Source organism: Grampus griseus (assembly GCF_964374135.1).
Source record: "Grampus griseus genome assembly, chromosome: 19".
Lineage (NCBI taxonomy): Eukaryota > Metazoa > Chordata > Mammalia > Artiodactyla > Delphinidae > Grampus > Grampus griseus.
Genome location: NC_139013.1, coordinates 3135258 through 3150470, shown reverse-complemented (window position 1 = coordinate 3150470; position 15213 = coordinate 3135258). Strand labels below are relative to the sequence as shown.

Sequence of the window (15213 nt, the reverse complement as noted above, 5' to 3'; positions counted from 1 at the left end):
GTGGGGGGGGGTTGGGGGCGGGGAGGGGACGGGGGAAGTGCGCACACAGACCCACACAGACACATGCACCCACAGACACAGAGGGAAGGGGTGGGGAGGGGGTGCACAGCAGGGCGGGGTCGGACCCCCACGGCCCTTCCCCAGAAGTCTCTCTTCCCTTATGCCCCTTTTCGCTCCCCTTCCCCACCGTAGAAACATAGCGTGTTTATATTTTATGGCCAAATGATTTTGAATTTTGTTGTCCGGCCCCGATACCCTGCTCTCCCCTTTCAGGACCACAGCTCCTGTCCCTTTTGGCCTCTGGTCCTCTCCACCGTGTCCTCCCTGGTTTCTTACATAGTTGATTCTCTCCTCTTTAGTCTCCCCAGACCTGCCCCCCACCCTGTGGCCCCTGTCCCTCTCCTACTCTCTGTGGCAGTTTCATATTTGCTAAGACGAATTTGCTCATTAAACATTTTGTTGTATTTTACTTTATGGAGCTGCTCCGTGTCCGGTGTGTGTAACCCCCTCCCCTCCAGTTCTCAGGGGTTCCCTTGGCCCCAGGCTGAGGCTTGGCCTTGGGAGGCCCAGCTGTCCGCACTGTCGATCTGGCACGGGCACCCGTGCCCTTGGCACACCCGAAGTGGCACACCCCGCCTGCGTGGCCTGCTCCTCTAGGACGGGCGTAGGGCGTGGCCCTGGGGAGGAGGGTGCAGTGGACGGGCCCCCGTATGAAGTGGGGAGGGGCGCAACCGGCTGGCCCTGTGGGCGCAGGAGTTCAGATCGTCCCAAGGCACCGCGGTGGGGCACGGTCTAGCGGGCCTGGGGCTACCGCGCAGGGGCGGACGACGACGTGGTCTCTTCGCCTTCGGCCGAGCTCGCTGGCCGACCCCTCGCTGCGCCCCGCCTCTCCGTGCGCGTACCCGGGGTTTCGCGGAGGCGGGTGGAAATGAGGCAAGTGGCTCTTGGCGACGGCTCCCGCGCGCCGGAAGTGACGGCACGCGGGAGAGCGTGTCCTCGGAAGTAGCCACTGCGCAGGCTCGCCGCAGACGGGGCGGCTGGGCGGGTCGCGCGGCCACTTCCGGTTCCGGTCCGTCGCCTCCTTTGGTTGCTTCCCGTCCGCTCGGCGGCTCCCCTCCCCCGCCCGGTTCTCCGCGCCCCGCCGGGGCGGCGGGGCCGTCGGCGTGCGGCCCTCCGTGCGTCCGCGCGTGCGCCTAAGCGCGGCTCCGCGTCCGCCGCTCGCGGCTCGGCGCGCGCCCCGCGACACCGAGGCCGAGCGGGGGCAGGGGGCTGCCCGCCATGACCCCCTGGAGCGCGGCGTGAGGGGGCCGAGGTGAGCGCGGGCCGGGGCGCGGCGGGCGGGCGCGCTCGGGCGTCTCCGTGGCCTTCGTGTGTCTGCTCCTGGCCGGCCTGGGCCGCCCGCGGCTCTTCGTCTCTCCTGCGTCTGCCTGTGTCTGTGTGTCAGTGCCGCTGCCTCCCGCGGGCCTCGCTTGTGCTCATGTCCGTGTCTGTTTCGGCGTTTTTGCAAAGCATTTGTCTCCGTGTGTCTGTTCCGGTCTCGTTCTGCCTTTCTGTCACGTTTCGGCGTCTGAGGGTCAGGATTAATGTTGGTGTCTCCGTTCGCCAGGTGTCTCTAGTCTCTGTGCATCTCTCCCCGCCGTCTTCCCATCTCATTTTTGTTCTGGTACCCGTGTCCTCCAAGCCCGAGTCCCTCTCCGCGGGTCTGTCGCTTGGTCTAGGGTCTGCCCCTTCCCCCAGGTTCTTGAGTTAGTTTTGGTGAAGAACCCGGCTCTGGAATCAGAGGTCCACTTTTTGCGAGCCTGTAAGATTTGTCAGGTGATTTATCACCAAACCTTAGTTTCCTGGTTTTTAAAATTAGTGTGTTTATGTTTCCTGCGTAATAGGGCAGCTTTGCCTAATAACGGAGGTGATGCTTTTAAGTGCCTCATCCTGGCGCGTAGTAAGTGTGTAGTTAACTGCTGGCAGCTCTGGTTTCCATTATTATTTGTAGATTTTTTTGTTCCACACAGATGACGTTTGACATCGTTTGATATCTGACTACCCTTTGGAGAATTTTGCCGTATGATTTGTGTTTTATTCGATCTAGTAATTCTCTTTGGGCTAAGCAATTTTGAAAAACGTAGTCTTGTTTTAAGCAGTATCTGTGAAGTTTTAGTTTTGCTGTGAAGGTTGAATGTATCTTCTAATGCCCGTTAATATAAATACACGGTGTTAAGATAGCACATTTTCTGATGGCCATCCTTTTGGAAATAGTTCTGTTTTTTCTCTGACAATAATAGTAGCCAACGTTATTGAACTACTACCCACGGGGCGCAGTGCCGAGAACTTTATGTATCCATTGTATTTAATCAACAGTTCTGCCGGGTGGAATCTTTTCCTTCATTTCAGAGTTGAGCAAACTGAATCTCAGGGAGGCCAGAATTTGGACCCAGATTTCGTGCTCTTCTCCATTTTTCCTGTCTCTTATTTCCCTGTCCCAGGTTACTGCCTCTTTGCGTTTCAGGGTCTCCGTCTTTTCTCGTTGCCCGCCTGCCTCACTCTTTTCCCATGTTTCTTTATCTGTTTCTCGTGTTTTTGTCTGCCCAGCTTTCTCTGTGCCTCTTTTTCTTCTCTCTCTTTCCCTTTCCTTTCAGTCTTCTACTGTTAGTTGTCAAATTAGCTCTTCGTCTTAGTGTGTCTGGCTGAGTCCGTCTTGGCACCCTGGCCATCCCTTTTCAGCTGTTCACATCTGTCTCCCAAGTGCCTGCTTTCCTGTGTTCAAGACAGGGGCCAGCTGCCTCCCCTGGGACTCAGGTTGTAGGAGATCTCCGTAGGTCTCTGCCTGTGGCTAGCATGCTGGAAAGGTTGTGGACGGTGTGGTCAGAGCCTGCTCTGCAACCGGGCTGCTCCGGAGGTGAGGCCTGTGCCTTGGGTTCCTCCCCTGTGAGGTGTTTGTGAATCACGGCGCCATAGGGATGACCGGAGTTACCGTGTGTAAGGCACTCAAGAGCACGCCTGGCACCGGGCAAGGACTGAGTGAGTGCTTGCTGTGATGGGCCTCACTGGCCTGATCCTCTTCTCCTCTTTTCTGTTTCTTTCCCATCACTCTCCTCTCGGCACAGGTTAACTTAAAAGTGTATGTCCTGGAGCCCAGGGTGGCCTGGGGTGGAGTCTGTGCCGCCATGCCTAGTGTGTGACCTTGGCTGGGTTGTTTCACCTACGTGAGCCTCTGCTTCCTCAGCTGTTAGAACCCCGCCCGCAGTGTTAAATGAGATAATGGATGTCTCGTGCTCCAGGAGTGCCTGGCACGAAGCTGGGGCCTAGCCAGCGGGCTTGTTCCTTATCTCTCCTCCGCGTTGGGACACCTCGTCCCCCTGGCATACCCCCTCCTGTCTATCTCTGCTCCCTTTGTCGGCCTCCTCCCTGTGTGTCCTTGTTTCTGCAGGGGATTCTGCCCCCCTCACTCCTGCTCCAGAGGTCTTTCCTGCCCTCCCTCCTTCCCTTCCTTCCTGCACGGTTTATTGAATGGCTCTTCCGGGTCAGCTCCTCTGATGGGAAAAGCCACGTCCAGACAAACGTGGTCTCTGGCCCCATGGGGCTCTCAGGGCGGCCTCAGCCACAGAGTCAGACAAACGAGTAGAAAATCACCAGGGCGAGTGAGCCTACCGACGAGGCCCCCTGGGGAATGGTGGCTGTGGTGTCGGGGTGGGGTGTTCCAGCGGAGCCCGCGGGTGGGTGCGAGGACCTCGTGAGGGGGACTGTCTCATGACACCACCCACGTGGATAGCGCGTTTCCTGTGCAGCAGCCTCCCTCCAGTTTTCTGGACTCCGAATGAAGCCCCATCTCGCAGAGGAGAACACTGCGGTGCGGGAGGTGCCAGGCTAGGAAGTGTTGGCTGGGGCGCGCCTCCTTCAGGCCTGTGGCCTGCCGCTGCACGCTCTGCCTCGCTGAGCCGGGCCCTGGCAGGAAGGATCTGGGCACGACTGAGGAACTGAAAGGTGGATGGGGTGACTAAGGTAGAGGTTAACCAGGGCCAGAGCCTCGCAGGCCACAGTGGGGACCTGGTCCTCCACCCCGCAGGCAGCGGGGAGCCGGGTGGCCGCAGATCCCGGTTGTGTTCCCAAAGGTCCTCTCCTTTCCCCAGATGCGGTGACCTGCCAGTCCCTGCCGCGGCCTCCCTCCTCCTGCCGCCCCGTCTCTGCACACCCCGGGGGGCCTGCCCCCCTCCCCACCGCCAGCCACCATGTCGACCTCCTCACTGCGGCGCCAGATGAAGAACATCGTCCACAACTACTCGGAGGCTGAGATCAAGGTTCGGGAGGCCACGAGCAACGACCCCTGGGGCCCGTCCAGCTCCCTCATGTCTGAGATTGCTGACCTCACCTACAACGTCGTCGCCTTCTCGGAGATCATGAGCATGATCTGGAAGCGGCTCAACGACCACGGCAAGAACTGGCGGCACGTCTACAAGGTCAGTGCAGGGTGCAGAGCTGGGTGGGGGCATGCCCACCAAGGGGCGTCCAGAGTTGGGCTGCCTTCCTGTTTTCCAAGAGGAGCTGGAGTTCGGTGTCTTTACGTAATTTATGTAAATTTCTCTCTTGTTCAGTGAAGGCAACAAAGAATTTTGGGCCTTGTGGTTTTTGAAGAAGTGGCACATTCTCAAGACTGATCCACTTAGAAGGCCTAAGTGGGTGCCCAGTGTCCACCCCTCCCTCAGAGGCGGCTGTGTCCCCAGCTTCTGTCCTCTCTGATGATCTGTGCGTGGAAGTCCAGGCAGGTGGGCAGCTCCGGGCAGTTTTGGGGGCCACGGACTGGTTCTGTATCTTCGTTGCAGCGGTGGTCCTGTGGCTGTATGCAGTTACCAGAGCGCAAAGCAACGTGAAAGGAAGGGTGAATTTTACCGTGTGGAAGTCATACCCTACTTTTAAAAAGGAAAACAGGCATACGTGTTAGGGATCGTTTCTCATCAGGACAACAAAGACTTGTCACTCTTTCTTTTTTTTAAACAATTTCCTGTCTACTGTCTGGGTTGATCATAATTGACGTAGCCAGCTACCTGGTGCTGGAATTTTAAGTTGTTTGCAGTGTTCTGCTTTTACAAACAAGACAGCCATGAATGTCCGTGTATGTTTGCCATTTTCCAGAACTGGAATTTCTGGGCATGTGCCTGTGCCATTTTGATAAATGTGGCTAAAGTGCCCCCAGTGATACACGCACACGCCCCGATCCAATAAACAGACAGAAGGACAGACCACAGGCTTTGGGTAAAGGGAACTCAGTTGCAGGCAGCGCTCAGTGGGTGGGTTTCTCGTTTGACTGCTGTTCTGGGGACCTGGGGCCTGGCGTCCCAAGGTGGGTCAAGAAGTGGTAAAGGGCCTGGGCTGGGGCAGGTGGCGAGGCCCCTCCCCCAGCACTGCGGCCTCAGGCCAGTCCCGGGACATCCCTCTGTGGGAGAGTCCGACTCCTGGGGCCCAGGGGTGTTGGTGAGTCCTTCTGTCGCTGTTCTTTCGGTAAAATGGCAGTTGAGGGCCTGCTCTGTATGTGGCGGTGGGCAAGGTGGGTGAGGCCCCTCGTCTCGTGGATGTGGACCGGGGGCATGTCTGTCCTCCAGAGGCTGGGGTGGGTCCCTGGTGGGTTCCAGGACGAGGAGCCTGAGGCCTGGAGAGGTGGCGCTGCTTATGTTCCAGCCGGGATCTGAGGTCCGTTTGCTCTGGCTCCTTTCCACGCCCCTCCCTACAAGCCACGCTTGGGTCTTGGTCTTGGATTTGATTGAGTCATTTCTTGTGAAGGGAAAGGGCAGGGGGAGCTGGGGAGCCTTTGTGTGAGGTTGGGGGGAGGGGCAGAAGCTGGGTGGGGAGGGGCCCGGGCCAGGTGTGCGAGGGGAGGTGAGTCCTGAGAGGCCACAGGTGGCAGGTTCTTTGTGACCGGTGCCTGTGGGCGGAGAGCAGCAGAGGTACTTCTTCTAGGTGGGGGAACTGAGATGCAGAGGTTCAGGCCCGCCCTCGCTGTGGTGGGGCGGAGAGGGCCGTCCCTGAGCCCACCCTCTTGACTCCGGGCTGTGTCACCTGACTTCGCTGAGGAGTGCAGGGTCTCAGTCTTTATTTCTGAAAGCAGGGGTCAGTAAACTACAGCCCACGCGTCACACCTGGCCCTGCGCCTATGTTTGTAAGTAAAGCTTTATCACACGTGGCCTGGTGCAGGGCTGAGCTCTCAGGACCGGGAGTGCACGGCCTGAAATGCTGGCGGGTTTATCACCCGGCCCTTTACAGAGAAAGCTTGCTGACCCCTGTTTAAGCGGATGCTCGCATTCTGACGGCCCGGGACATCCTGGACCAGGCTGTTTTGGAAACCCGTGATGTTTTCCATCGAGGCGCATGTTCTGAGTGCACAGCCCAGCTGGCTCTTAGGTGTGTGCACCGCTTTGTAGCCACTTCCCAGGTGGAGATAGAGTATGTGTTCCCAGGAGGCACCGTGCCCGGCCTTCTGTCTGCTGAGATTGTTCCAGGCGTGGAGTCCTGTGGCCTGTGAGCCTTGGTGCCTGCTGTCTTTAGTCTTTGTTCGCCGTCACGTCTGGGGGGTTGACGTGTGGAGCAGCCACTCGTTCACGTACGCGGCTGTGTGTGTGGGGCTCCTGTCATATGAACACGCCACGACTCATACGTGTGTATTGCCCCCCGTGGGGTGTTTGGGTTATTTCCATGTTCGCAGTCTTTAAACTGCAATTCCGAAGTCCCCAGAGCTCTGAAAACGAAAGTTTTCAAAAGGCATTTGGCACCAAGGCCCCGCCTGGACTGTGGTGAGGTGGTCTACCTGGCATTTGAGGGTCCCACAGAGTGCGACCGTGGTGTCACCCTCCTCTGGGGGACTTCCGTTACACGTGGTGTGTGCAGTCTTTTTGGCGCGAACTCGTGAAAATTCTGAATTCCAAAGCACCGCTGGCCCAGGGGTTCTGGAACCTGCCTTCCACACGCGGATGTGCTTTTTACTTCTTTCGGTTCTCCTCTAAGGCGTAAACATTTCTCAGTCAGTTAAAGACTAATCTCTAATTACAGAGGTGAATAGTGTCAACACACCTTCAGGACCCATGCCAGGTACAGGTCAGGCTCCCTGGGAAGGCTGAGGAGATGTGACCCTGGCGGATTCCGCTGTTCCGCTGTGGTTCAGACGGCTTCCCCGGGGTGGCCTGGCCCTCCCTCTCTGTTTTGTTCTGCTCTAGACCTAGGAGCCCTGGGTGGATCTGGGAACTCTGGGAGGCCCCTGGTGTCACCTGCAAAATCTAAGGTGTTCCCTTTTCCTGAGGACAGTGGCCATGGCCTCCCACAGAGCCTGAAAGGGGCCAGGACCCCTCACCTCACTCCCCAGACTGCCTGGATTCCAGGCTCTTCAGACCACAAAGGCCTTGCCTGGGGTGAGGAGTGGGGGAGTATTTCCTATTAAACCTTGCTGAAAAGGGATTTGTTCCCATGTCGTAAAATGCAGAAAATCCCAAAGGGTGTTCCCTCTTCCCTGCCCACGTGGTCCTCCCTCGGGGTGCCCAAGCCTGGACGGGCCCTGCCGGCACGGCGTCTCCCTCCTCCGCCATTGTCTTCAGATTGTGCCCGGGCGGTGTGAAACTTTATGCGTGGGGTGACACTTTCCAGACTCACAGGGTGCTAGAGAAAGCGGGCGGATGTGTCGTGCACTGGGCACCCTGAGCGGGACCTCACAAGCTGCCTTCCGGCCGTGTGACCTTAGATCTTCGTTTTAATGAACAGAGCAGGGTCTGCACCGATCGCTTGGCGATCCCCACGTGGGCCGCGGTGATGCACCGGCCGTCTCCCCTTTCCCGGTGTCACGTAACACGATTCACCCTTTCAAAGTGCACAGCTTGGTGGCGTTAAGCACATTCACGGTGTTGTGCAGCCATCACCCCACCTAGGTCCAGAATATTTTCGTCCCCCTAGACAGAAGGGGGGATCTCCCTATCCCACTGAGAGTCACCCCCAAGTCCCCGGGCACACTTTGTGGGTTTGCCCGCCCAGACATCTCCTGTGAATGGACTCTCGCACACTCTGCTCTTTGGGGCCTGGCTTCGGCCACCCCGCGTGGTGTTTTCAAGGTCCATCCCGGTGGCAGCTCGTGCTGCAGAGGGTGTGGGTGAGCTGGGCCTCGGGTGACAGTGCGTCCCCCCCTGCAGGCCATGACGCTGATGGAGTACCTCATCAAGACGGGCTCGGAGCGCGTGTCGCAGCAGTGCAAGGAGAACATGTACGCCGTGCAGACGCTGAAGGACTTCCAGTACGTGGACCGTGACGGCAAGGACCAGGGTGTGAACGTGCGCGAGAAGGCCAAGCAGCTGGTGGCCCTGCTGCGCGATGAGGACCGGCTGCGGGAGGAGCGTGCCCACGCGCTCAAGACCAAGGAGAAGCTGGCGCAGACCGCCACGGGTGAGCCAGGGTGTCCGGGCCCATCCCCTGCGTGCCCCCTCTGGTCTGTCTGGGGGCGGCCTGTGCCCGAGAGGGAGTGCGCGGTCCGGAGGAGGTTGCTGCCACCGCCGGAGCTGTGCTCAGGCAGAGGGCAGGGGGCTGAGGCCCTAGGTGGCTGCACAGGACGGAGGAGGGCCAGAGCGGTGGCGAGCGGGACTCGGCTGGAGTTGGAGGAAGTGTAGGTGCTGGGTGGCGACCAGCGATTAGGAGGACAAGAGGTGACGTAGAGGAGATAGAAAGGGCGTCCTCCACGATGGGAGGTCCAGTTGTGTCGGGAAGCTTTCAGTTTTATATATGGGTGTGCAGGATTCTGAGTGCTCCTGGGAAGGGCCTTTTATGCTGGGACTGGGTGGGTGTCGAAGGTAGAAACATTCCCCAAGTGGTGTCGTGAGCGCGGGTGGAAGCCGTCTGTGCGTTTGAAGCGGGAAGGGTAGAGATGGGAGTCATGCCGAGAGGTGGGCCTGGCAGCTCTACCTGGCAGCTCTCGGACCGGGGTGGGGGTGGGCTGGGGAGGCGGGACCGTGTAGGAGGCCCAAGCAGTTTCCAGGTTGATGGAGGTGGTGTCTTGGTAGGTGGTCAGGATGGAGAGGCAACGTGTGATGGCGAGCGCTCCCTGGCCGGCAGGAGCGAGCCTGGGCCCATGTCTTCTCTCCATCCTTTCCTCATTTGCCCCTTGTCCCCCTTGTCCCGGGATGGGGCCAGGGGCCAGGTGTGCAGGCCGCTCCTCCCCCGGCATCCAGCCGCTGGCCCTAGCCCTGGAGACCGAGGCTCCAGGCTCCCCACTGGGGGCTGTTGGGAGCTTTCCCACCTGGGGACCAGGGAGGAAGGCCCTCCGTCCCCCTGGGGCCTGAGATGGGGCCCCGAGACAGGCCACAAGGCATCTCTGACCCGGTGCGGGAACTTAGCTCACGGGCTCAGAGGTTCCCCAGGGCCCTCCCTCTTTATCAGCAGACTTTTGTTTTGGGCCATCAGGGCTGTCCTTTAACCCTGTCCTTCCTGCAGGTGGGGCCGCCGCACCCCTCCGTGGGTTTGCATGCACACCACACCCCCTCCCTGACCATGGAGCCTGGGGTCTGGGTCCCACTGGGGATCTTGGGGGAGGGAGGCTAGGCCCGAGGGGAGGTGGGGGGTTTCAGACTCTGCCAGCCTGGTTGCCTGGGCCGTGGGTTCCCCTCTTCCATCTGGGCCTCAGCGTGTGTGTCCCCTCAGCCTCCTCCGCAGCCGTGGGCTCGGGGCCCCCGCCCGAGGCAGAGCAGGCCTGGCCGCAGAGCAGCGGGGAGGAGGAGCTGCAGCTCCAGCTGGCCCTGGCCATGAGCAAGGAGGAGGCCGACCAGGTACGGCCTGGCCACAGGGCGCGGGGCTGCCCGCCGTTCTGCCGTCCGTCTCCACGCCTCGCCCTCAGCCTCTGCCTGCCCCTCCTCTCCCGGTCTCCCTCCTCTGCTCGCCCTCTGCCCCGTCTTTCCCCGCTCCCTTTCCTCTCTGGGTGCTTGGCCTTCCTGGCCCTGCCCAGCCTGGCTCCCACCCACACCCCAGGCTTGTCTCTTTGCTGTTCTTCACCAGTTCGGGGACTACGTCTGTGTGTGTGTCTCTTGCTCTGCCCGAGCCTGGCTTTCTGTCTCCATCCTTGTGTGTGCTCGTCTCTCTCTCCCTGCCTCTGGGCCCCACCTGTCTCCCCCAGCCCCTCACACTCTCTCTCCCCCAGCCCCCGTCCTGCGGCCCCGAGGATGACGTCCAGCTCCAGCTAGCCCTTAGTTTGAGCCGTGAGGAGCACGATAAGGTCAGAGCAGCCTCCCCACCCCGAGCCTCCCCTGAGACCCTCCCCAGGTCCCCGCCTCCTCTCACCTTGAAGGGCCCCACCCCTACACATCCGTGCTGCAGCGTTTTCAGTGGGACCTTGTGTCTAATGGGTCCCCGGAAGGATACCCGGCACGTGAAGCAGATGCCTTGTGGCTGCTCTGGGTGGTGAGGGTGCTCTTCTCTCTCTCTGTCACAGCCCCAGGGCTCCACCACCTTCACCCCCTGCAGAAAACACCCGGAGTCAGGCGCCCCGTGCTTCCCCAGCCCGTTAGAGCAGCCCGGCCCGTCCCGTCCTGGCCCCTGCACAGCACCCTCCCGTCATTGTTCCCCCCGCCCCGGCCTGAGACCCCGTGTCCCACCCCATCCCACACATCGTCCGCATCCCATTTTAATTTTCAGTCGCCATTGTCTGGGTGGGAGGGTTCGGGGCTGTCCATTTGGGGGTGGGGTAGGGGGAAGTGCAGTGTCAGCCCCATCGCTCAGAGTCTGACCCCTCCCCTGCCTGCTGCTTCTGGCCGGAACAGGAGGAGCGGATCCGCCGTGGGGATGACCTGCGGCTGCAGATGGCCATCGAGGAGAGCAAGAGGGAGACCGTGGGCCAGGAGGAGGTGAGTGTGGGCGCCGGGCCGGGCCTGGGTGGGTGGGCGGGCGGACTGGCGGGATAGCGTGTCCAGGCCGGCCTTGGCCGGAGGCCTCATCAGTGTCCGACGCAGCCCAGGAGGATCTCGGCCCTGCCCTGCCTGCTCCCCTGCCCCTGGGAAGGGGTGTGCAGGGTCTGCAGGGGCACCTCCCATCCAGAGCGAGCTGGGCTACCCCTGGGACGCGCATGGGGAGCTGCGGGTGCGGGGCCGAGGGCGACGGCTGCGGCCCTTGTCCTCACTCCGTCGGGGACTGGTCAGTGGCCTGGGCTGGGTGGGAAGCGGGTGTGTGGTGTTGTAGAGCCAGCCGACTGCTGTGCGGAGAGTGGACGGAGGGGCTGGGGGGAGGAGGGCCGGGGCGGGTGGGGAGGTGGACAGGGTGGAGCGTGTCAGAGGAACAAGCAGCTGGGTGTCTGCCCCCGCTCCCGTCCTCTCTGGGCGCTAGGAGGTCCCCTGGCGGTAGGTCTGCCTCACCTTGGCACCCGGCTCCCACTGCCCTTCCTGCTGTGTGGCTGTCCTGTCTCCCCCGGCATTCTCTCTCTCGGTCGGGGTCTGCCCCACTCCCCATTTTCTCTTTGTCCTCTTTCTTCCCTGCAGTCGTCCCTCATGGATCTTGCTGACGTCTTCACGGCTCCGGCTGCTCCGCAGGCCGCGGATCCCTGGGGGGGCCCAGTACCCATGGCTGCTGCCCTCCCCACGGCGGCCCCCACCTCGGACCCTTGGGGGGGACCCCCCGTGCCTCCTGCTGCTGATCCCTGGGGTGGTCCGGCTCCTACACCGGCCTCCGGGGACCCCTGGAGGCCTGCTGCCCCCACGGGGCCCCCGGTTGACCCTTGGGGTGGGACCGCGGCCCCTGTGGCTGGAGAAGGACCTACCCCCGACCCGTGGGGGAGCTCAGATGGTGAGTGCCCGCTGCCTCCCTGGCCCTGCGTGTGGCGTGCAGTCCTGGGGTGCCTGGGGGGGTGGGTGCCCAGCGGCTGTGGGGGCTGTAGGAGGCGGGGGGGGGGGGTGCCTGGGTGAGGCACGCACGAGACCCCTCACCCCACCCTGGCCGGGGGCCTCTCGGGGGCTTTCTGGAGGCCTCAAGGCTGAGGAGGGCTTTGCCAGAAGGGGGCGCCTGGCAGTGTGAGCTGCAGGGCTGGAGGGTGGGGACGTGGTGGGAGGGGCCAGCTGGGGAGGGGCCTGAATCCTCGAGGCTGCCTGGCTTTGGGGGGTGGGGTGGGCTGCCAGCCCCTCATCTGCCTTCTTCCTCACGCAGGAGGGGCCCCAGTTGGCGGACCCCCAGGCTCCGATCCCTGGGCCCCGGCCCCGGCCTTCTCAGACCCCTGGGGGGGGTCCCGTACCAAGCCCAGCGCCAATGGCACCGCAGGTACTGGGGGGTGGCCCGGGGGGGCCGGGCCTCGAGTGTGGGAGGAGTCGCGTCGCCTGGGCCCCTGGGGAAGCTGAGGGCACACCCTGACCCCACAGCGGTCGGGGGGTTTGACACGGAGCCCGACGAGTTCTCCGACTTCGAGCAACTGCGCACAGCCCTGCCAGCCTCTGGGAGCAGCACGGGTGAGTGTCCCCCCAAGCCCAGGAGGCCTGTCCTTCAGGCTGGGCGGCTGCTTGAGGGTTGAGACACAGCAGGACGGCTGCAGCCCCCAGGTGGGCCCGGCCCCCAGGGCTCCCCCAGGGCTCTTGTAACAGCGTGACTGAGGTGGAGCTGGTCGTTCACCCATCGTAAAGAGGAACTTCTTACTTTGTTTTCAAATAACGTCAGACTTAGAGAAGAGGTGCAAGAATCGTACAGAGAATTCCCTTTCTCCAATTTCCCCAAATGCTGCTGTCACCCCGGAATGTTCCTTGGAGTGCAGTGCAGACTCCGGGGGCCTCCGGGCGGTGTGGCACCTGGACTGGCCTGATGGCTGCCCCTCCCTCTGGGGACTGCACGCCTTTCCTCACCTGCCCACCGGCGTCCTGGGGCAGGGGTGTTTGTGCGCCCCTCTTCCTGGAGGTCCGAGCGCCTGTCTTCCGGCCAGAGTCCGGGCTGGCCTTTGTGTCTGCAGGTTGTCCCTGGGCTTGTCCTTGAGGTGAGACCCCGAGTCTGTGTGGTGTTGGGGGCTCTCTTCATAGTGCCCACCTCCCCGCCCTGGGTAACATTCCTCTGGTCCCTTGGTTTTTCTGCGTCTTCGAGTGCAGCAGGCTTTGTGGAGGGAGCAGGCCTGGCACTAGTGCCTCCCCCACCCCAAGCTGACTGTAGGTTGCCATCCAGTCTTCTGCAGGTCTCACCCTTCCAGGCTTCTCTTCAGCTACATGTGTGCCTGTCTTTCAGTATCAGACGGGGTTCTTAAATCTTAAGAAACAAAAAATCAGGCCTCTCGCTAACGGCACATCACCCAGTCTCCTGGGACGGTGGGCACCTGCCACTCCCCCCGCGCGTCCCCTCGGGGCAGTCGTGACCCGTCGTGTGAGCGTCCCGAAAGCGGTGCTATTCTGCTGTCACCTGCTGGGGTCGGTCCCTGACCTGGAGGCTGTCAGAGGGTGGTCCTCCCGGCCTTGCCTCTTGACCTCACACCCGCATGGTTTGGCTCTGGGGCTGCCTCCTCAGGGTCCCCACGGCAGCCTCTCCCCTGAGCCCCCTCTGCGGCCCCTTCCAGGGGAGCTGGAGCTGCTCGCCGGAGAGGTGCCCGCTCGTAGTCCCGGTGCCTTCGACATGAGTGGGGTCGGGGGCTCTCTGGCCGAAGCTGTGGGGAGCCCCCCGCCTGCAGCCGCCCCGACGCCCACGCCGCCCACGCGGAAGACCCCTGAGTCGTTCCTGGGGCCCAATGCTGCCCTGGTAGACCTGGACTCGCTGGTGAGCCGGCCAGGCCCCACGCCGCCAGGAGCCAAGGCCTCCAACCCCTTCCTGCCGAGCGGTGAGTGTGGCCCGGGAGCAGGGGTGCTGGCCCGCCCGGCAGACCCGACTCGACTCCGCTCCCTGTCGTCTCCCCCCGCAGGAGGCCCAGCCACTGGCCCCTCCATCACCAACCCCTTCCAGCCCGCACCCCCCGCGACACTCACCCTGAACCAGCTCCGGCTCAGCCCCGTGCCCCCGGTCGCTGGAGCGCCGCCGACGTACATCTCTCCCCTTGGCGGGGGCCCTGGCCTGCCCCCCATGATGCCCCAGGGACCCCCAGCCCCCAACACTAATCCCTTCCTCCTATAATCCAGGGCGGGAGGGGGCTTCCCCCATTCCTGCTCCCTGGGCGACCAGTGTTGTGAGTGCATGTGAAGTGGGGGACCCCTGCCCCCACCCCAGCGTCCTTTCCCCTCCTGGGGCCCACTCACACTACACCATCTCCCCCCATCCCCGACCCTACCTCCCCGGAGAGAAACTGGACCTGGGGATGGGGAGGGGTGCGGCCGGAGGGGGACCCCTGCCCACGGCATTAGAAGGGGGAGGGATAGCGGGGGGTCCCCCCACCCATCTCCCTCCCTCCCAACTCCTGACTGGCCCCTCAATCAGTGTTTGAGCCTCCTCGTCCCCTCATGCACCCCTCGGTGAATCCTTGGTGATGATTTTGGCAACTTCGGGAATAAATGGCAATTCTTATGGGCGCGGTGCCCTCAAGTTCCCATTCATGGTTTCTGTGACTCCTTCACCTGGGGCACCCAGGGCTCCGAACCCATGGGCCTCCCGGGGGCAGTTGGGAGCTGGCGCCTCGTGGAAGCCTTGATTTCCCTGACCCTCTGGGTGCCGTTGGGTTCTGTGCTGAGGGAAGGAGGGGGCACTGAGTCCTGGTGGAGCTGTGGCCCACTCAGGGCCAGACAGTCACCCTTATGAGGGTCAGGAGTCCCTCTGGAGAGCTGACGGGGCCCTGGGCTGTGCCAGCGGACAGCACGTTGAGGTTGGGGCCCAGGGCTCATGAGTTGTCGGTGAGGACGGGGGAGTCCTTACCGAGGCGGCACGCACTTGACACACCTCAGACACACTCCAGCCATCCTCCTGTGCCCAGCATGGCACCGCTGGAGACCCGCGTCGGCTGCTGCTGGCTGAGCTCGGAGACCACAGGTGCCTCCTGCCTGTTTGTTCTCTAGGCTGGGCCCCAGGGGGTCTGCAGGCCAGCTGGCAGGGTGAAGCCACTGTCGGCCCTAGGAGCAGCAAGCGTCGCCTGGTCCAGGCCCCGTAGTCCCAGCTGGGTGACGGGGGCTCCCTCCAGGCTCGTGGGGTCAGGTCCCCGCCCCGGTTTGTTCCCGAAGTGATTCCCTTTAACAGCTGGCTCAGGGGCCCATCCCATGGGCCGGGCACCACGGGACCAACTGGCCTTTGTTCTTTCCCAGGAGGTGCCCTGGCATGGGGCGAGCGAGGGCACAG

The 15213-nt window shown here is 62.3% G+C and overlaps 1 protein-coding gene across 1 annotated transcript; it reads left to right on the top strand.

Moving 5' to 3' along the window:
- Window positions 1-1081: 1081 nt before the first annotated feature.
- Window positions 1082-14453, top strand: EPN1 (epsin 1). The gene is made up of 11 exons (XM_082677031.1): window positions 1082-1312; window positions 4125-4451; window positions 8157-8406; window positions 9655-9779; window positions 10148-10222; window positions 10767-10850; window positions 11478-11781; window positions 12139-12249; window positions 12348-12434; window positions 13517-13774; window positions 13856-14453. Exons 2-11 carry the CDS (start codon window positions 4224-4226, stop codon window positions 14062-14064), a joined length of 1731 nt encoding a protein of 576 aa, XP_082533157.1. The 5' UTR covers window positions 1082-1312; window positions 4125-4223; the 3' UTR covers window positions 14065-14453.
- Window positions 14454-15213: the final 760 nt, after the last annotated feature.